The following is a 22465-nucleotide window of genomic DNA, read 5'->3' on the forward strand; positions in this document are numbered from 1 at the left end:
CACCAATTTGAAAAATTGTGGGAATCGAACACGGGTCTTCGTCGTGACGAACGAACGCTTTAACTACGAGGCTACCCACACTCCTCATCATGAGCAGTCTGATTGTTGTCATCTTTCACACACGTTGTTCATCACGTTGATGGTTTGTCTAGTCCAGATTCGACAGGCCGCGGGTATATGGCTAAAATATTGCTGAGTGTAGCAATAGGACGACACTGGAGTAGAGAATGGCAAACTGTCAACAAAATGTAGACCATGTGCGTTAACATTATTTATTCAAAGTGTGTAAAGGAATTGCTTAATAATATCAAAAATATGTACTTTTATTCAAAAGAACCGAAAAACAAAGACATATGGATGAAACTTGGAATCGGTAGTAGTAGTCGTCGTAGTTGTTGTTGTTGTTGCAGTAGTTGTAGTAATCATCCTCGAAGTAGTTGTAGTAGTAGTAGTAATAGTAGTAGTAGTAGTAGTAGTAGTAGTAGTAGTAGTAGTAGTAGTAGTAGTAGTAGTAGTAGTAGTTGTAAACTATGATAAACTCTGTGCGCTTCACACATTGCAACCATGTAGGGCTCGAAACCCGCATCGCGAAGCAAGAAAAACCAACGCCTTAACCTCCAGGTTACCTCAACGGTAGCACAGTAAGAAGGATATATCACAATAGATGTAAATAGTACTGTAAATGTTCAGAAATGACATCTAAGATTCCCTGTTTACTATTTTTACTACAAAATATCATCGTTAATTAAAACCGTGATTATGCCGTCTTGAGTACAATCACCAAACTAAACGCATCATCTAAGTCATTGATTTGCTAATATTCATAGTACATTTCAAATATACCATCATGCATTTCTGAAGCTTCTGGGGTTTTTTCTCCAAAAACTGCCAATCCAAGCGTTTAATAATTGTCCAATATCAGAAATATCTTGACTACTTGGGCCCGGGTTTTGGGGTATTTTCATTAACACTGCCATACACCGAGAATAGTACTACATCTGACTTTAAATGCAAGCCAACATTTTAGAAAAGACTAAATCATGGAAAAGCCAAAACTTTGTCGAGGCCACAGGTTTGGAAAGAATTAAAACCTCAACGTGTCTTCTGAATCTAAGCCATGATCACCGCGAGGAAGATCAACGTCAGGGAGGCCATATGGGTTCCTGTGCCACCGGATTGGGGATAGTTAAAGTCATTCTTATTCACATCGCACATTGCCAGCTTGCCGAGGAACTCCAGCCCAGGTTTGGATTGTCGCATGAGACTTCTGAGATAGTCTGAGACATTGCCTCCACTTAAGCAAGGGTGTTTCAGGATGTCCATCACCGCCATCTTGCATTCGGGGGTGCACAAATCGGACAGGAGATTACAGTTGACGGTCACGGCCTTGAAGAGCGCCTTAGACTCAGCATTGACTTGAAATACAAATTCCCAGACGTTGCAGTTCTCCTCAATGAGGCTCTCACGCCCACAAATATTGATGCTCTTCCACGACACACACACGCCATTCTTCAGAGCATGTTCTGGGTAGTGCCAAAGGAACCCAAAGCACATTTCATCTGATGTTCCATCGCCATAGAATACCCAGTTCTTCTTATACGTCGATTCGAATTTGCAGGTGGTCACTAAGTTGTCTCCAGGAAGAAGCTCAACTGGATCGTCATAGCTGTAGCGATAAAAAGTATGAGGTAAGAAAATACATGTGTATGTAGCAATTCAGAATTTCAGTAAATATGCTGGTCGTTACAACCCAATTGTGTTACAGCTGACGATGACTATTTATTGTTTTACCCAAGCAATTGTTCAAGTATATGACAGTGGTCTGTAAATAATCGCGTCCGTACCAGAAAATCAAGTGATCGATATTATGAGTAACGATCACGTGATACAATGATGTCAGCAGTCACCGAACCCAACAATTAAAACCTTTTAATTTTCTCCCAAGACATTGGTTCATGTTGAACAGTTCAATTCCTGATTCTCAAAGCTAATAAGGTCTCACTTGAAGTAGAGAGGCTGGTCATAGCTGTACTCAGATTCATTGGTCAGATAGCGGACCCTTTGTCCATTTCGCCTCAGCTCTACGGACGCTGATCTACCTTTAAAGATAAACCATTTACCATTTACTAATGATGCCAGTCTGGAAGCAGCAACAATAACAATGTTAGAATATCCAAGATATTTTTATGGATTAAACTTCTTTTTTAATTTCTCTCACAACGTTTCGAGACCATTCCAGGTCCCTTCATCAATGAACTGGCAGTTAGGGCAAGTGACACGTCGTCACTATGACGTCATAACTGAGTTAGTGACGTAATGATGAAATATGTAACATAACAGTACACTAGGGAGAGTACTGTATAAGTGAGTTAGTTACATAATGATGAAATATGTAACTAACTCACTTATACAGTACTATTCCTAGTGTACTGTGATGTCACTTGCATTGTGACGTCATAACTCAGTTATGACGTCATAGTGACGACGTCATAGCCCTAACTGCCAGTTCACCTGATGAAGGGACCTGGAATGGTCTCGAAACGTTGTGAGAGAAATTAAAAAAGAAGTTTAATCCATAAAAATATCTTGGACATCAATGTACAACTTCTAAATGCCACTGAAAGACATCAATGTTAGAATAGTCAAAAGGGAAAGTTTACTTCTTATTCTACGGTACAACATTTTATATGCGCTCTGTGTAAATTAGTCCGTTGTCGCAGTTGTGCTTTATACTTACCTACTTATTTCCTTCCTTCCTTTCTTCCTTCCTTCCTTCCTTCCTTATTTCATTCAATCAATCATTCATTCATTCATTCATTCATTCATTTAAAGTTAGTTATTTGCCTAATAGAGCGTTCAGTTCATTAACTCACAAGTGATAGGCACATCTGATGTTTCTGTGCATGTTGATTGTCTTGCTAGACAGTGTACTTAGCTGCGGATAATCTGGCCTCACCAGTTCTGTCCCTCACTCTGACAGCGTGAGTTCGAATCCCGGGTGAGACTTAAAGCAAACTTTACTAGATTCTGTGCTTTACGGAGAAAGTGTAATCTCAAATATAACATATGTCACGTCCTACTCTCAAAATGAGAATGTGTGGATTCATGACTCTATTTGATTTCACTTTAAAGGGACTGTTTATTTGCATTTTGTCGTGCCCTTATGAGACCGTCGCAAACGTTCACCGGACAGCTCCAGATATATTTTGAGTTTATGATCGAAAGAACAAATTCATTACGCATCCTTCACATTTCCTTTAATGTTTCAGTTGTGTTTTACCAGAAAATCGCATCCGATATTACATATCTGCCTTAAGGAATGAACCCCTTTTATAATTCAGGGCCCGTGCATTGAAACTTTGTACAGGTATTTTACATGACAGTGCGTGACGTACTTGTCGCTTGAGATGCGGGTCGTAATTTCATTCTGAAAGATTTTCCTGATTTAAGTTGTCCGATTAGGCTGAATGCAGCGATGTCATAATCTAGCACATTAATCCAGAGGGGCTAAGTGGGTTTGGTTTGTTGTTTACGCCGAACGCAGCAATATTCCAGCTATATGGCGGCGGTCTGTAAATAATCGAGTTTAGATCCGCCAATCCAGTGATCAACAGCATGAACATCGATCTACGCAATTACGTTGACATCTAAGGTAACAGAGGATATTCTAACTTCACCAGTTCTATGCTTCACTCTGACAGTGGCAGTTCGAATCCCTGGTGGGACCCAACCCCCAAAAGTACTGGAATCTGTTCTTTATGGAGAAAGTGTAATCCCCAATATAACATATGTCACGTTTGACTCTCACATTTGAATCCAAACTGACTCTGTCATAATCTGGCACATTACTGTAGAGGGCTAGGTTTGTTTGGTTTTGGTTGTTGTTTAACGCCGCACTCAGCAATATTCCAGCTATATGGCGGCGCTCTGTAAATAATCGAGTCTTGACCAGACAATCCAGTTGACATCAGCATGAGCATCGATCACCGCAATTCGGATACGATAACATGTTTCAACCGCTGTGTGCGGTGTTAAACAACCAACCAAGCATTCAGATGTACATTACTTACCTAAATAATGCATATGATTCAAGGCTGTTGGGACATAGATGGGCTCTGTCATAAGTTTTTGTGTGCATTCAGATGTACATTCTCCTCTGAACGTGACCTCTGATTGTCCAGGGGGGATTGCTAGGTTCATCTGACCGAGTGACAAAATTGAGCCATTATTTTTTCGTAAGTTGGGGGTGTAAAAGATCGTCATTCCTGAACTGTCCTTCCAGCCTGACACTTCGTTCGGGTTGTTCCAGTGAAACTGAGAAAGAATGGAAATGAAAATAATACACAGTGGTGGAGAGTGAGTGAGTGAGTGAGTTTTTATTCCACATTTAGCACTGTGGGGGACACCTGAAATGAGCTTCACACATTGTACCCATGTGGGGAATCGAACCCGGGTCTTCGGCGTGACGAGACAACGCTTTAACCACTAGGCTACCCCACCACCCCGAAACTGAAGAAGAGTGGATATGACAATAATACCAAGGTGGGGTTGGGGTGGGGGAGTGTTGTTGCTAAAAATTGAAAAGAAAAATATGATGTGATGGGTTTGTATTGTATCGCGTATTTGTTCGCGTTGGAATGGTATTGTTGGCAAGGTTGGAAAGAACTTGTTATGTAATAGACTGGTATAACTGGTATAAGTGTATCTTGGCAAGGATGGAAAGAACTTGTGATGTTAGAGACTGGTATCTGTGTATCTTGGCAAGGTGGGAAAGAACTTGTGATGTAATAGACTGGTATACGTGTATCTTGGCAAGGTTGGAAAGAACTTGTTATGTAATGGACTGGTATCCGTGTATCTTGGCAAGGTTGGAAAGAACTTGTTATGTAATGGACTGGGATCTGTGTGTCTTGGCAAGGATAGAACGAACTCGTTATGTAATAGACTGGTATACGTGTATCTTGGCAAGGTTGGAAAGAACTTGTGATGGAAATACACACAAAGGTCGTACTGGAGCCTGTATGAACTGCTTATTTATCTGGCACAGAATGCGCTGTGTGCAGCCTTAAACAAGTAACAAAGAATATATATGAGTGTATGAACATATATATATATATATATATATATATACTGAGTCAAAAAAGAAACTTCACATTCTTTCTTAAGGGCACTATAAAAGAACAAGAGATGGTAAGATGGTTAAATTGTTATTATTTCATTGCTGAGATCTGTGTAATGTACTCGATACACTGACAGTGCCATTAGAAGTTCCATTAGGCTACACCGTCGTTTCAAAACATGGGTATACAGAATGTCAAGTCACAAGAATAAAAATGCGAAATTTCTCAGTTCAATATCGTGTATGGCCGCCCCGCGCATTCACCACTGCCAAACACCGTCTCCTCATCGACTGCCTGATGCTTGTGAACACATGGTTGGGGATTCTGCGCCATTGCTCTTGCAAGGCAGCGCCAAGTTCCTGCAAATTCTGAGGTTGGTTCCTAAGACCACGAAGCCTTCTCCCAAGTGCATCCCAAACGTGCTCTATTGGATTAAGGTCAGGGGACCTCGATGGCCAGTCCATGACGTTGATTCCAGCGTTTTGAAGGAAATTTCGTGTCAACATCGCGGTATGCGGCCGAGCATTATCATGCTGGAACTGTAGACCTGGGCCATGAGCCGCCATGAAGGAACGAGTTCAGGGGTGAGCACCTGGTCGCGGTAAGCAGCAGCTGTGAGGTTTCCACGGATGACCAGAAGTCGGGAACGCTTGTTCCCACAGAAAGATCCCCACACCATGCAACTTCCGCCCCCGAATCTGTCGACTTCCTGTACACAACATTGGGCATACCGTTCACGACGTCATCTCCAGACTCTATGCCTGCCGTCCGCCAATCTGAGGGTAAACCTGGATTCATCGCTAAAGACGACTCGATTCCAGTCTCTCTGGGTCCATTGGGGGTGACGTTGGGCCCACAGCAGACGTTGACGTTGATGAAACGGCGTCAATATTGGCCCACGATATGGACGTCGAGAATTGGAGATTGGCAGCCCGCAACCAATTTCGAATGGTCTGTGAGGACAGTCGACCTCTAAACATCTCAGCCCTGGTTCGTGTAGCCGGCAGAAATCTGTCACGTAGGTGACGTAGGACGATTTGACGGTCTTCTGCTCGTGACGTCACACGTGGACGACCCGACCTTGGGCGATCAGAAGTGGTGCAAGTTTGTTGTAGACGACCTCGCAAGTCATACACAGTACGACGGCTGCATCCCATTGCTCTTGCGACGTCAATAACTGATGTTCCCGCTTGTAACATGCCAACGGCACGTTCACGTTGCACATTTGACAATCGTGGCATTTCAAGTACCGTTAGAACTGTGGTTTAAAAGTGTTTTTTTCAATTCTTGAGGCCAATGCAAACACGTGCATATGAAGAACAACTTCGATGCGAAGATCACGTGATCGACTGCACGTGCAAAACCTGATTTGGCACTAACGTCATTTGCACGACAAATGGATGGGTTTGAGTGGGTTTTGCTAACGTTTTTCTAGAGTCGAAAGATAGGGATCCCATTTCGGATACATAGATGTATCATCAGAGAAACATTATTCGTTATTTTTCAAATTACATTTTGTGAAGTTTCTTTTTTGACTCAGTTTATATGAATATAAATGAAAGAAATGTCGTCACTAGTACCTCCAGGGCAAACCGTTTGTATTTTGATTTTCCAAAAACTAGTCCAAAGTTGTCATTGAGGCATTCTCCAGGAGACCCAACTGCCCAGCCCCTAGACTCCCTGTGCATCCCTTCCCAGCATCCATACCACATTTGTATGGTTCTGTTGGTAGTTCCTCTGCAAACAAAGATAGATATATATACATGTATACAGCTCACCATTTTTAAGGAAGGTAATATTTCTGTACCTTTGCTGCCACACTCAGCATCAGGACCCAATGGTTGATATAATGAGCAACGATGAATCATCGGAGAACGATGAAACAATATAACGACGTTGCCGACGCTGGCCACCCGATCTTTTATGTCGTCACTTACGGTCATTATGATTAACCTGAATTCCCAGACATTGCAAATCATAAAGAAAATGTTCCCATGTTATAATCATCACTGCATTGAATACACTGGATTTGGTTTCAGTTGAAAGACGCACCTGATGTGTCAGAGCAGCCGTAGACTACGACGTGATGCATGACGTTGTCGTTGTCGATGAGAGGCTTGCTTCCAATGTAGTGGTAGTCCTGGTCAGAGGGGACGTCGAAGATCATGCAGATGTAGGTGGTGTCCTCGGCGGGCACGTCGGTTTCGGGGAAACGGATTGTGAAGTTCCTCACATCTGTGAAGGATGAGATGACGACTTAAGAACGACACTATGTGCATTATTTGGGTAGGTATTAGAGTGAGTGAGGTTCATCATATTTTTTGAAGGCTGAATGAATGAATGAATGAATGAATAAATGAATGAATGAATGAGCATACTTACTTGGCGGGTCCAGATATACAACATACCCTTTCGTTTCACACTTAAATCAACGTGTAAACGATGAAAGCATTGCACATACATTCGGGAATGCAACTGAACGATTTACCTGGTGCGTTGAGAGCATCGCACTCCAGTTCTGACCCTTTACACGAAACCCACGCATTCTTCGCTTGACAGGCAGGGGAGTCAAAAGGGTCACACACACCTGGAATATATAGAAGGTCGTTCTCCATAAACCGAACTAGTATTGTATGAACGTGTGCACATGCACATACGATGAGTTCTATTTTTGGGTGCTATAGATTCCGTACATCGAAGCTTAATCAAACGTTCATCAAATGGCTTGAAGTGAGTTATTCAGTCCTCAGCTGATAGTAATGTAGATTTAATGATCCTAGTAACTTGAAGCGATTTTAAAAGGCAATCATTTTTCAAAGTCAATGTTTAAATTAGTCAAACACTTGCGAAAAAAGGTTCAATAGTTGTATTTATCATTGTGCGAACATGACAATTGCACCGACGATGAGCGGATCCTGGTATCATCTAAGGGACGAGATATATATTCTTAAAGACCACAGGATAGTTCCTTGCGTGATCAGGACTATGGAATCCTAGAAGGGACATTGTCGCGTTGTCGCACTGACAAAAACAAGCAAAAAGTGGCAAAATTTGCGACAATGCAACCTCGCGACATTTTGGTCCATTTGTCGCTGTTTGAAGAATATTTTCAATTCAACCATAGAGCGACTATGCGACATAATGACAGGTTACAAATATGTCGCATTGTCGATTCGTCGCCCTAACTAAGTTGTGTAAAATATGCATTTTTTAACGGGATAAAGTCCCTTCTAGGATTCCATACAGGACTATTTTATTTACGCCTCAGTAATATCCCCGCCATATCACGGTCACCAATTTGAACCCCTAATTGGGTACCACTGATTGGGTACCGCTGATTGGGTTCCACTGATTGATCCACTTACCCTTGACACATTCCTCATTTCCAAAACAAGCAACTGCATGTCAATACGGATGAAATCAATGTGATTTCTATTGTATACCTGGGTGAGTAATGTCGGTTGTCCGTGAGGGGAGATTACCACTGTCTGCAGTCCACACGCAGTTCGGGTCACCCAGCTCTTGGCCGTTGGTCATACCGTCACCATCAGAATCTAAACGGCACAAATCTTGTGTCCACTTAAACAGAATAAAAACCATTGTGAACAAACAGAAACGTCAAGGTACATTTTGCGACTGATGGTCACGAGAGTTTTCTCAAACACAGAGCCCTGGTCTTAAAATGTGTTACCACATAAGGATATGAATAGTTTGCTCAAACGTAAACATATGACACATCTGTCTTAAACTGTGTTGAGAAATAAGGATGTGAATAGTTTGCTGAAAAGTTTTAAACATAGGGCGCATCAGTTTTAATATGTGTTGAGGGCATAAACATTTTGCTCAGACGGTTTAAGGGGCGGTGGGGTAGTCAAGTGGTTAAGGCGTTCGCTCGTCACGTCGAAGACCCGGGTTCGAGTCTCCACATGGGTACAATGTGTGAAGCCCATTTCTGGTATTCCCCCGCCGTGATATTGCTGTAATATTGAAACTATGAAACTAAACTCACTCACTCGAATCCCATCACGGATATGGAGATATTATGACAAATGTCTCACAAAATAGATACATATTAAATATATATACCATGTGACCTTGAGAAGCGAAGTCTTTGCCAAAGTCGTTTCGGTTTCCTCCACCAAGAGCGTTGATGTGACCCACGCCATGCCAGTAGAAGTTGGCCCGACAGGGATGAGGGACCCGTTCGCCATTTGGAAGGCGCTTCCGGTATTCTCCATAACCTGACACAGCACACGCCCCCAGAAGCAGCAGGAAAATTGTCAGTGCCCTGGCGGAAACAAAAGGGTGGCATTGTATTGGTCGGCAAAATAAGTATATAGCCTGTGAACAATAAGCCTCTGGTATACAAGCAGTATCTCTCTCTCTCTCTCTCTCTCTCTCTCTCTCTCTCTCTCTCTCTCTCTCTCTCTCTCTCTCTCTCTCTCTCTCTCTCTCTCTCTCTCTCTCTCTCTCTCTCTATCTATCTCTTCTCTCTCTCTCAGTCTCTCTCTCTCTCTCTGCGCGTGCGTGCGTGTGTGTGTGCGTGGGTTTGTGTGTGTGTGTGGTCACTCTCCGTGAACCAATGTAAAAACATTGCGAAATATTTACAGAGCATGGCAAAATACATACGCCTTCAAACCTCGCCACGGCGCACCCCTTTCATTTGTCTGTGACGCTTTCACTTGAAGGGTAACAGAAGGCTATCGAAACTCAGTACAGCCCAACTAAGACGCACTCTAATGTCTCTTTGTAATTCGAGCGATTGCAAACATTAAACCAGGTCAGGGTTGTACTTGCAATGTCAGTCCAAACAAAGTGCCAAACCATTGAAAGACCGGCTTTAGTTTGCTTGTTCATAACTATATACGGAGTCACAGACAGAGCTTGGTGAACTCAAAGGATGTTTGCTAAAGGTTCATGGTGTCTTTGCTCACTACGTTACTACTATAGGATATTCAAACACTGGACATACAGGGTAGAACAAGCAGTTCATGTGTGGGTCGTATTAGAATTAAGCATTTCTTCAGTTTAATTTGTTTTTTGTTTGTTTGGGGTTTGCTGTTTAACGTCGCACCTGCCATTAAGCTGACTACTAGTTTGCGTCTTGTAAATGATCAGGTAAACTGGTGGGTGATATAATGAACAAATCGATTCTGACCTCGTAAATCGTTAAGTCGCCTGTTATGGCCAGCACAGATTGCTTAATGATTAAAATGCGATTTGTTTCGGTTGGTTGATGTTTTACGCCGCACGCAGCAATATGCCAGCTCTATGGTGGCGGTCTGTAACTAACCGAGTTCGATCCAGACAGCCCAGTGATCAACAGCATAAGCATCAATCTACGCAATTGGAATACGATGGCACGTGTCAACCCCGTCAGCGAGCGTGACCACCCAATCCCATGGGACCACGTGGGTAGGTAGGTTCAATGCATTACAAACGTCCATTATTATGTTTTACAGATTAAAAAAAGTATGCAGAACAGAGGGTCGGGTGAACCTGGCACAGTCAGGCTGGTAAGGCTCATCATCAGCTCAGGGCCCTTGCAGTCCAGACAGGGAATGGACATTCTCCCAGGAAACGCTGCCTAGTCGAACCCACCACTTACTCTCTGGAGAATATGTAGCCTCCCCAACACTGCAGCCTTCTGCAATACCCAGAGTGTCAGAAGGGCTGTGCTCCCGGTGGAGAACTCGGGCACTCTCCTGATCTGCACCAAGTGATCAGGAGGTACCAAACCAAGGGCACCGAGAACAATGGGGAGCCTGACGACAGTGTACTTGGGATGTAAGCGAGACATTTCAAAGCCGAGATCCGCATATTTGGCATGCTTTGCAATGGTTTCACAGAAAGCTTCTCCACAAATGACCGACTCTGGGCAGACTTGGTCAAGGACTTCACCAAGTATATATTACTCCCATCGCTGTACCGTCCAGCAATACATCGCCTTCCACAAAATCAAAATCAAATTTCAGATTCTGTCCAACAACCTTGGCACGCTTAAAATAGCTGTGGAATTCCTTGCTTTCATCAAAAGTCTAGATGTAAGCAGCAAAGAGGGTTTGGGTGATCCTGGAACTGTCAGGCTTGTTAAGCACTGCATTAGCTCAGGGTCCTTATCCCGCTTACCCGCAATCCAGACTGCCTACGGGACTTCTCCCAAGAAATGCCGTTCAGTCCAATCAGACTCCGAAACACAGGAGTGTCTGTGTTCCTAGCAACAACACCGTGAACTCTCACAATGTCACTCAACAGATTTGGAGGCAACAACTGACTGACTGAGTTTGGTTTTACGCCGCTTTTAGCAATATTCCAGCAACATCACGGCGGGGGACACCAGAAATGGGCTTCACACATTGTACCCATGTGGGGATTCGAACCCGGGTCTTCGGCGTGACAAGCCAACGCTTTAACCATTAGGCCACCCCACCGCCCCGGCAACAAACTTAAGGCACCAAGAGCAATAGGGATAGCGTGCAAAGGTAAGATTTCGAAAGCGAGCTCCGGATACTTTGCCATGTTTTTCCTGAATCTTATCGGTCATAGGCGTCAAAAGGGAGAGAACAAAATCAGTATTATATATAATTTCATTACTTTTAATAAAAACTCCTTTCCAAGTTAACTGACGTAAGATGACGTTTAGGATGCATCGAGCCAACAGCATATGCCAATTTCATTGGAAAATAGATGCAGTCGTGAGTCAGAAGAATAATTTGCGCTGTTTGATTGGTAACCAGCGGGGGTATTGCAAGGTTACAGAGATGTGGTTTGAGCATCTGGAAGGCGTAATGAGTCACGCAGCCTCTCTGAAGATGAGATAGTAGGGATGTTGGGATATTGTAGCGGAGATCGATACAGTGGTCCAGCCATGATGGAGCCAGAGTTTTCAACAAAAGCTTGACAACTGAGCTTTCACTGATGCTGTGAATTTGGACGAAAATGATGCTCTTGGAAGTTGATGTACGTGTTGTTCCATGGACATGTTACTCTGCCGCATAACGCCTAGATTTCTGGCACAGGGTGATGACACATTTCTGGTACAGGCAGGTGGTGGCACATTTCTGGCACAGGCAGGTGGTGGCACATTTCTGTCACAGGCAGGTGGTGGCACATTTCTGGTACAGGCAGGTGATGGCACATTTCTGACACAGGCAGGTGATGGCACATTTCTGGTACAGGCAGGTGATGGCACATTTCTGGTACAGGCAGGTGGTGGCACATTTCTGGCACAGGCAGGTGGTGGCACATTTCTGTCACAGGCAGGTGGTGGCACATTTCTGGTACAGGCAGGTGATGGCACATTTCTGGTACAGGCAGGTGAAGGCACATTTCTGGTACAGGCAGGTGATGGCACATTCCCGGCACGGGCAGGTAATGGCACATTTCTGGTACAGGCAGGTGATGGCACATTTCTGGTACAGGCAGGTGATAGCACATTTCTGACACAGGCAGGTGATGGCACATTTCTTGGACAGGCAGGTGATGGCACATTTCTGGCACAGGCAGGTGATGGCACATTTCTGGCACAGGCAGGTGATGGCACATTTCTGTCACGGACAGGTGATGGGGAATACATAAATTTTATGAAATTGAAAAGGTTCATCTAACAGCTTGCAAACGTTTCTTGAATGTCAGCCCTCAAACACCTACTGCTATTGTATATGGCGAGTGTGGAAGATATCCTCTCTTTATAAACGCATTGTGTAAAATATTGGTTAAAGGTTATTCATATGCATCAAGATAGAACTCCTTTGAAAGTGTACAAAATGCAAATGTATTACGATAACTGTGGATATAAGACATATGCTTCATATATTAGAGAAATACTTTTTTCACATGGATTTGGTTACGTTTGGATGTCTCAGACAGTTGGTGATGCAGCTTCATTTGTAAATAGATTCAAGACTGTTGCAATCAATATGCTTTTTCAATCATGGAATTGTACATTGAATAACAGTTCACGATACCGTATTTACCCGAGAGTTTAAAAGTCTGTTAACTCCAGAAAAATATTTATCATGTATCTTGGACAAAAAGTTTCGAAATATTTGATCAGATTTAGATGTGGGTTATTAAGGTTACAGTATAATGAGGGAAGATGGTTAAATGTTGAAGTTGCAGAACGTAATTGTCATGAGGGAAGATGGTTATGACACATTCCACACGCCTACACTGCTTCCAGTGTCAATATACACAGCTACTCTCGTTGGATGAAAACTGTCATTTAAAACACCCTACTCGACACAAACACAAGCAAAACATGAGTATGCTTTTTCAATCATGGAATTGTTTGGACAAAAAGTTTCGAAATATTTGATCAGATTTAGATATGGGTTATTAAGGTTACAGTATAATGAGGGAAAATGGTTATGACACATTCCACACGCCTCGATGCTTACAGTGTCAATATACACAGCTACTCTCGTTGGATGAAAACTGTCATTTAAAACACCCTACTCGACACAAACACAAGCAAAACATGAGTATGCTTTTTCAATCATGGAATTGTACATTGAATAACAGTTCACGATACCGTATTTACCGAGAGTTTAAAAGTCTGTTAACTCCAGAAAAATATTTATCATGTATCTTGGACAAAAAGTTTCGAAATATTTGATCAGATTTAGATATGGGTTATTAAGGTTACAGTATAATGAGGGAAGATGGTTAAATGTTGAAGTTGCAGAACGTAATTGTCCATTGTGTAAGCTGGGTGTGGAAGATGAGTATCATTTTATTTTTATATGTACTGAATATAACTCCCTTAGATTAAAATACTTGCCATATGTATATCAGAAACAACCAAACTACTATAAATTTAAGTCCCTGAAACACTTTTAAGAAATTTATGTAAATATATCTTTCATGCTTATGAAATCAGAACAATCAAACTCCAATAAATTTTCTTTAAACCACACATTTTTCCATTTTAAATGTTTATAAAGATTTGTATATATGTTTATATTAAATATTATATTTATACTGACAAGAAATCTATTTGAACAAATAACACGTGTATTATTGATATGTATGCCCTTTCAAGTGTATCTATATTTGTAAACAAATGTATGCATGCTGTATATGGTTCTGTGGCCTATATACGGAATAAAAATACTTGACTTGACTTGACTTGACAGAACAGCTCTGCATATACAAGGGTACACACGTATGGTAACATACTGAACGGGTATTGTATCAGGAAGAACACCTATCCATTCATACTTGTATAAATTGCTTTTTGAAGATCATTACATAAACTTGACTAAGTGGAATTCTTCATTTAGAATCTATCTCTAGAAAAATGGTCTTCTGTACCGGTGGATGTGAGGATCAAGGCTCACAATATCCACAACTGGCAGGTGTAGTTGTTAAAAAGGAGTGGACTCAATACTGAACCTTGAGGCACTCCAGCAGCAAAAGACTCCGAGGTAATGTACGTATCTCGTTGATAATATGTCGTTTTGAAAATATGTTTATATATATTCATTTATATGGTTTATATATTTGGCACGTAGTTATGTTGAGTACAAATACTGCAGCAAATGAGGTGATTATCTGTAATAATGTAATTAAGACAGACACACATACAGACAGACACATGTGCAACATAACTGCACAGCTCGCCACACACCGTTTGATATAACGGTAAAATTAAAGAGGAAAAAGCTTCACTCACCCGCTCATGGCTGTGCCAGTGTAAGAAATGACACACATTTAACCCACTGTTCCCTTTGTAAATACAGTACCGTGAAATAGGTCTGGCAAAGATCACGTGATATGAACACTCGGAAAACACTCTCTCGTGAAGGTGAATCTAATACATGTATGTATATGCTCGAGACAGACAAGAAGTATTTCAAGCCTAGACTGTCCCTATTGTTCCGTGTTTGTCACCTCGGCTCTGACTAATAAGACATTGCGAAAGTGCGTTTAACCTTTATTCTCCCTTCATTTTTTCAGCTTTTAGGTAACCATATGCTTTGGGAAAAGGTATGTAAATATCAGTCACTTGCTTAGATATTTTAGTTAAGAAAACCTTAGATTTTTCAGCCGTTCATACAACCACCATTCATACTGAAAATTGGATACTACTAAACAACAGATTTGACCATTTGTCATAATGTCGTGCTGTTATATTAATGAGCTTAGAATAATAATGGACATTAAAAATGGGCGATAGAGTGACCCTTTCCAAGTTGAAAATATGTAGCGTGTGAAACAGGCCTCAAAACAAATGGCACTGTTATACTGATAATAGCGAATTGTCGCCTTTTCCGTAAACGGTGCGCGCCTATAGTTTTAAACTGTTCGTGGCATGATAATATGTGGAAATACTCCTTTGTGTGTCCTGGGATATGATGACATGTGTCAACCACGTCAGCGAGCCTGACCACCCGATCCCGTTAGTCTCCGAGAGGGAGCGCTTCATCGAGACATACATTTTAGGCGTGTAGAAAAAAGACATATGATCCGGACATAAATAATTTATCTTTTCATTATATACGCCGACTGCTGTATTTGTTTACCACGCTTAAACTGATAACGTATTTTATAAATCCGCCTGACATTAAAGGGAGACCAATCCACTTAACGTATGTACTCGCAATTGGTCCAAGTCGCCGTAAAATATCACCACCACCACCATGAACTCGCAAGGGGCGCTTTTGGGAGGGGGGGTGGGGGGTTGACTTAGTAGCAAGTGAGTGAGTTTGGTTCAACGCCTCCTTTAGTAATATTCCCGCAATATCACGGCAGGGGACACCAGAAATGGGCTTCACACATTGTACCCATGTGGGGGAATCCAGGTCTTTGGCGTAACGAGCGAACGCTTTAACCACTTGGCTACCCCGCTGCCTAAGGGACAGGGTTGACTGATTCGTGGCAAACTTCACCTGTACGCCCCTTACGCGTGCCGACATCTATTATCTCCTAGAAATCCTAGCATCACTTGCGTCTTACCTCTAGCATCAACAGGGACTGTGGGTAGCCTAGTGGTTAAAGTCAAAGTCCCGGGTTCGAGTGTGAAACTTCAACTACTATCATACTTCAAATATGCAACGCATATGCTTTAACCATGCACTGTTAATTCTCCTAACTGTTTAACATCATCTTCAGTGGACAACACAAATTAGGCCTTGGGCAATGAGCGAAAGTCTATCGCAGTTTGCTTCCCAAGCCTGTTTATCGATGTTATGACACATTCCACACACCTACACTGCTTCCAGTGTCAATATACACAGCTACTCTCGTTGGAGGAAAACTGTCATTTAAAACACCCTACTCGACACAAACACAAGCAAAACATGAGTAACATCATCTTCAGGTGATGTCGATGAATCCCCTCGGTGACCCATCTTAGGCGTTTACCACTTTGATGTCTCCCACGGTCAGAGGTGCTGACAACATCGAAACATAATGAGGCCTGTCGGGCTTAAGGACGCTGCTCTAACAGCCATACTTGGACAAAATTGCCAGTGTTTCATAATTTTGTGCTGAGTATACTATGAAGAGCGAATGTTCATTTTGGTGAACTTACATACAGATTCATCTTAATGATCCATTTTATGATATAAAACATCATTTTCTCATAGTCAGTACACCATAACGTCCCAATGAGTATACCATAGTGAATATACCATAACGTTACAGTGAGTATACCATAGTGAATATACCATAACGTCACACTGAGTATACCATAGTGAATATACCATAACGTCACAGTGAGTATACCATAGTGAATATACCATAACGTCACAGTGAGTATACCATAGTGAATATACCATAACGTCATAGTGAATATACCATAACGTCACATTGCGTATACCATAGTGAATATACCATGACGTCACAGTCAGTATGCCTGTGAATATATGATATCGTCACCGTGAGTATACCATCTTGTAGCGAATACACCATGACGTCACAGTGACTATACCATAGTGGATATACCATAATGTCACAGTGAATGTACCACAGTGAATATACCATAACGTCACAGTGAATGTACCACAACGACACAGTGTGTATACCATAGTGAATACACCATGACGTCACAGTGACTACACCATATTGAATTTTCCCCTATCGTAACAGTGAGTTTACCATATTGAATATACCATAACGTCATAGTGAGTATACCATAGTGAATATACCATAACGTCATAGTGAGTATAGCATAGTGTATATACCATAACGACACAATGAGTATACCATGGTGAATATACCATAACGTCACAGTGAGTATACCATAGTGAATATACCATGACGTCACAGTCAGTATGCCTGTGAATATATGATAACGTCACCGTGAGTATACCATCTTGTAGCGAATACACCATGACGTCACAGTGACTATACCATAGTGAATATACCATAATGTCACAGTGAATGTACCACAGTGAATATACCATAACGTCACAGTGAATGTACCATAACGACACAGTGTGTATACCATAGTGAATACACCATGACGTCACAGTGACTACACCATAGTGAATTTTCCCCTAGCGTAACAGTGAGTATACCATAGTGAATATACCATAACGTCATAGTGAGTATACCATAGTGAATATACCATAACGTCATAGTGAGTATAGCATAGTGTATATACCATAACGACACAATGAGTATACCAGTAGAGGATACTAAATGACCTTCCGTGTAATACCATATTTATTAAACGAGTTAATGATTTCTTTCACGAGTTTAATAAAATGGTATTTCATGGAAGCGAGTTAAGTATGCTGTTTATTACTCTCCAACAAAAAATGATAGAAACTGCCTACAGTGTGATGACTCTCAGCTTTCTGTGAGTTAAGCAAGGTCTTATACCATTGTGACAGAGGCAGTAGCATTGTGACGTCATATCTGTAAATCGTTATGACGTCATACGTCTTGCGGTATTACACTAGCGTAATATTGCCGTAAACAGCAGTATCTTTCACGGGCGAGTAATTATAGTGAATATACCAAAACGACACAGTGAGTATACCATAGTGAATGTACCATAACGTCACAGTGAATGTACCATAACGTCACAGTGAATAGACCACAAGGTGATAATGAATGTAACATATTGCCCCAAGGAATATACTGCGAAGCCACACTGATTATACGTTGGTCCCAAAATAGATATGCAGTAACTCCACACTCGAAACTAATTATGACCTTATTAATGATAAATGTACTCGTGAGCACAACCGTCCTCCTACATGTACATCAGACCTGGCTCAGCATAACACAGTCTGCGATAAAAAGAAATCCATTCAATAAACCCCAAAAGAATAAAGTTTCTTATTGCCAAAGAAAACTATTCAAAAATGAAAATACGCCATAGAAATCAGACCACAGATTACTAGGTTCTGTTCATTGTGGCATATCTAACATATAAATGTTTCGTTCATTTCGTTTGCGTTGTGTATGTTATAAAAATTCATCGCTTTTCCGATTTGTTTCTGTGATCACAGGTGAATATAATTCTCTTTGGCATTTGAGTTCAAATCAACCAAACATGTATAATATTGATTGTAAAACCCAAATGATAGTTTGGTTGTGTATGATTTGACAGAATCCATTTAATCTCATGCTGAGAAACCTTTTCCTTGCATGTGCTTCCACAGTTAGCAAGTAATGCCTGATATGAAATCTTATCAATCGAAACATAGTATCGGATGTATCATTTAAGACGATTTAACTATTTAGCACCCAAAACCGCTTCCACAGAATATAGTGTTAGTGGACGATCAAGCGATATAAACAACATTACAGTGTTTTGGAGACAATTATGACGTCATCGGTTGAATGACATCACTCATATCTAATGCTGGCTAGCTGTACTTTTCACTCGCACGACACTGATTATTTCTGTTTACAGACTGAACAAATGAAAAATGACTTTGAATGATAAATAAAATGTGAAACAAGTGTTTTTGAAATGATATACATCTAAACTAGTTGATAAATGTGAAGAGTTCTTCTTAGAGAAACTATATACTACAGATATACTGAAAGGCAAAAGAAACGTCGTAATATTGGAAATGACATTTGAGTATCAATGGAGTATTTGAACCTATTTTTTGGAAATAATACGCCACTGAAATGCAGTACCGACTTTCATCAGAGAAGATGACCCCTCTCCATTGTCCCCCACGACAGTTTTGCCGCTGTTGTGTCCACTTGGATACGTTCCCGGCGGTGACGTTGGGTGAATGTGGGTCTCCTGGCAGGACATCGACAAAACAGGTTCCTGGCTTGGAGACGTCGCCGAATGGTAGGTCACTGACTGGTCGCTGGTGGTTTCCTATGGTCACCCAAGCTGTTTCTCTGGCCCTTGCGAATAGGTCTTGCACGTGTTGATGGACGATATGACGGTCCTGGCGACGTGTTGTTACACGGGGTTGACCACTACGTGGACGGTCATCAGTGCTGCTGGTGGCGTTGTATCGCACTCTAAGACGTTCTATCGTTCGTACGCTGCAACTGAAGTCATTAGCAATGACTCGAGCATGTTGAGCAGCGTGCAGACGTCCAATAGCTTGTTGTGGTTGATCTCTCGTGAACCTAGTCATAGCTGCTGTGTTCAGAAAACAAGTGAACGATTGCCATTCAAGCCGGCAGTTTATGCCTGAATGCATTTATGATGCACGTGCATCTCGATTTCAATGTTGTGTTTTGTGGGAACTTTTCCCCTCTCCAAAAAACAAAAACATTTCTAACTTCAATCTCAAACAGTACTTTATTGGGCAATGCAGGCTATACGACCACGATTCATGTTTCCTCAAACTTGACTTCTGGTGTATATTTAAAAAAATCGGTTCAAATACTCCATTGATACTCAAATGTCATTTCCAATATTATGACGTTTCTTTTGCCTTTCAGTATATATTAACAACAAATGAGCCCAAATGATTTATAAACGCTGAAAAACACACGATCAAACCGATGTATTTGGATATATGCATCAGATGATCCACCGGCTCTTTTCCACGACCCTCACACCACCCCTGCTTTAACCCCAGACCCCCCTAAGCTAGTTCCACGTGACCGGAAATGTTTACCCGCAAGGTGGTAGCAGTCATATGACAATGATCACGGTTATTTGTGGAAAGAGCAACCCTCACATGAGCTTGATCTGTTCTGTTTCAATGGATATCAGGTCAGCCTGGTAGAATTCCCCGCTGGGTACTCCAGTTCACACGCACACATATACATGTTCGTTATTGAGTGATTGTATACTACCCATCAAAAGTTTAGACTCACTAGTGTAAATGTAGCCACTTACTTCAGTCAACTGTCCTAAACTAGATTTTGCAAAATATTCCATACTGTTTAAGGTACTGTCTACACATGAACTGATGTATTGTAAAACATACTTGTAACGTTGAAAAGATTATTGTCATGAGTTCAATAAATGATGAAACTCAGTGAAAATTGGCAAGTTCCTAACAAAACTTTACACCAAAACGCAGCTGTTCCTATGCACGATATTTGCAGAAGCTTTTCGGCAATTTGATGCATCATCCTCGTGCATTTCATCTGCATAAGCTTTGTAGTTGGTTAGTGGAGAATTTCATCTTCGATGTAACCACATATATATACATAACATATAGTGAGTGCTTTCAGTGAGTCTAAACTTTTGATGGGTAGTATATAATCAAAGACGCCATTAAACGTACCGGATTAAATATAATACGGACGCCTAAGTTTGGTTTCACGCCACTTTGAGTGAGTGAGTGAATATGGTTTTACGCCGCCTTTAGCAATATTCCAGCAATATCATGGGACACCAGAAATGGGCTTCACACATTGTACCCATGTGGGGAATCGAACCCGGGTCTTCGGTGTGACGAGACAACGCTTTAACCACTAGGCTACCCCACCTCCCCGAAATTGAAAAAGAGTGGACATGACAATAATCAAAGGTGTTGGTTTTTTGTTGGTTCGTGTGTGTGTGTGTGTGTGTGTGTGTGCGTGCGTGCGTGTGCTTTTCAAACGATACGTATTGCAATATTTTTTCTGAGAACCGGTATCTTGGGTAAAGAACATAAATAAGGTTTATGTGATTATCTTTATGGTTTAGAATAAAATCTACACATACTTTCATTCAAAACAGATGATTTACTTCGCTATTGAATGACAAAACTGCATACTGTAATACTATAAATTGTATAAAAAGGAGACTAGAATCCATGACTGCGCAACCTAATTTTGAGATTGCTGTTATCAGAACCATAACATATATGTTTAGTGACTTATAATGTAGAAAATAGGATGACATGCACAATTAGTGCCACTCACTGTCAAATATTTAAGGTCCCAATATATCGCAATACGTATCGCAATACCGGCACCTAAATCGCAATATATTGCAATACAAATTTTTGCCAATACACAGCCATACTGTGTGTTTTGTTTATTGTCATGTTCAATATTGTTTTGCATACGAAACGAACAACACCCTTCCTTCGTTTTATGGGTACCTGCATTTATTGTTTTACTGTGACGCTACTGTTATAATATGTATACATGGAAAAAAGCATCGCAACACATATGATTAACAGCCCCTATGTAACCAATAATATTCATGTCATAATTTTGTTATTTTATGATTATTTTGACCCGTCGGTCGGTAAAAAATAACCACTGAAGTAATGCATTAAGTGTATTGTTCAACGCAAGTACAAATAACATTTCAGTTTAAGCACTTGACTGACGTAATCAAATGAACACTCAGCGTCGTCGTCGTCGTCGTAGTCGTAGTCGTAGTCGTAGTCGTAGTCGTAGTAGTCGTCGTCGTAGTCGTAGTCGTCGTAGTAGTAGTCGTCGTAGTCGTAGTAGTAGTCGTCGTAGTAGTAGTAGTCGTAGTCGTAGTCGTAGTCGTAGTCGTAGTCGTAGTAGTAGTCGTCGTAGTCGTAGTAGTCGTAGTAGTAGTGCGCTTCACACATTGCAACCATGTCGGGCTTGAAACCCGCATCGCGAAGCAAGACGAACTGACACCATAACCTCCGGGCTATCTCTCCGACAGTACAGCAAGTAGTTGCAGAACAGCTGTAGATGGTATGATGACAATGCAGGGCACGTTCTAATTTCAAAGATTATGTTTTCACCTGATAAACTCATATTGACTCGTTTGCGCGAGCGAACGTTAATGGTTTTATGAAACTTCGTTTGAAAGGAAATCTGTTTAATCTTAAAACAGCTCTACAAACTTTCAGGCTAACGTCTACAGGTTTTCTCATTTCACTCGATTAATAATTCATTCAGTGAATAATACCCAACATCGTGACATACCCTGCTTTTTCAGGAGAGAAATATACACATGCTATTGACAAAGTACGCACCCGTTG

The 22465-nt window shown here is 41.4% G+C and overlaps 2 protein-coding genes across 2 annotated transcripts; both read right to left on the reverse strand.

Annotated features, from left to right (window-relative positions):
• Positions 1 to 258: 258 nt before the first annotated feature.
• On the reverse strand, positions 259 to 6801 carry LOC124275900 (DBH-like monooxygenase protein 1). Its single transcript, XM_046711583.1, has 5 exons — positions 6701 to 6801; positions 4071 to 4314; positions 2003 to 2099; positions 1105 to 1666; positions 259 to 1064 (listed from the first exon to the last, which is right to left on the reverse strand). The coding sequence occupies exons 2-4, from the start codon at positions 4261 to 4263 to the stop codon at positions 1111 to 1113; spliced, it is 846 nt and encodes a 281-aa protein (XP_046567539.1). The 5' UTR covers positions 4264 to 4314; positions 6701 to 6801; the 3' UTR covers positions 259 to 1064; positions 1105 to 1110.
• On the reverse strand, positions 6724 to 14915 carry LOC124275899. The gene is made up of 6 exons (XM_046711582.1): positions 14797 to 14915; positions 9207 to 9408; positions 8564 to 8699; positions 7609 to 7707; positions 7173 to 7355; positions 6724 to 6857 (listed from the first exon to the last, which is right to left on the reverse strand). Exons 1-6 carry the CDS (start codon positions 14832 to 14834, stop codon positions 6739 to 6741), a joined length of 777 nt encoding a protein of 258 aa, XP_046567538.1. The 5' UTR covers positions 14835 to 14915; the 3' UTR covers positions 6724 to 6738.
• Positions 14916 to 22465: the final 7550 nt, after the last annotated feature.

Source organism: Haliotis rubra, unplaced genomic scaffold (genome assembly GCF_003918875.1).
Source record: "Haliotis rubra isolate DU_JTF1 unplaced genomic scaffold, ASM391887v1 Scf204, whole genome shotgun sequence".
Lineage (NCBI taxonomy): Eukaryota > Metazoa > Mollusca > Gastropoda > Lepetellida > Haliotidae > Haliotis > Haliotis rubra.

Bases quoted from the DNA above. Each gene is read 5' to 3' on its own strand.
- LOC124275899 (XM_046711582.1), bottom strand. From the start codon at position 14,834: ATGTGTGTCATTTCTTACACTGGCACAGCCATGAGCGG. The intron at 9,409-14,796 runs GTGAGTGAAGCT...TGTTTCCGCCAG, and splicing joins ACTGGCACAGCCATGAGCGG to GGCACTGACAATTTTCCTGC. The intron at 7,356-7,608 runs GTAAATCGTTCA...CATCCTTCACAG, and splicing joins CGATGCTCTCAACGCACCAG to ATGTGAGGAACTTCACAATC.
- LOC124275900 (XM_046711583.1), bottom strand. From the start codon at position 4,263: ATGACGATCTTTTACACCCCCAACTTACGAAAAAATAATGGCTCAATT. The intron at 2,100-4,070 runs GTAAGTAATGTA...TTATCTTTAAAG, and splicing joins GAATCATATGCATTATTTAG to GTAGATCAGCGTCCGTAGAG. The intron at 1,667-2,002 runs GTGAGACCTTAT...TTATCGCTACAG, and splicing joins GACCAGCCTCTCTACTTCAA to CTATGACGATCCAGTTGAGC.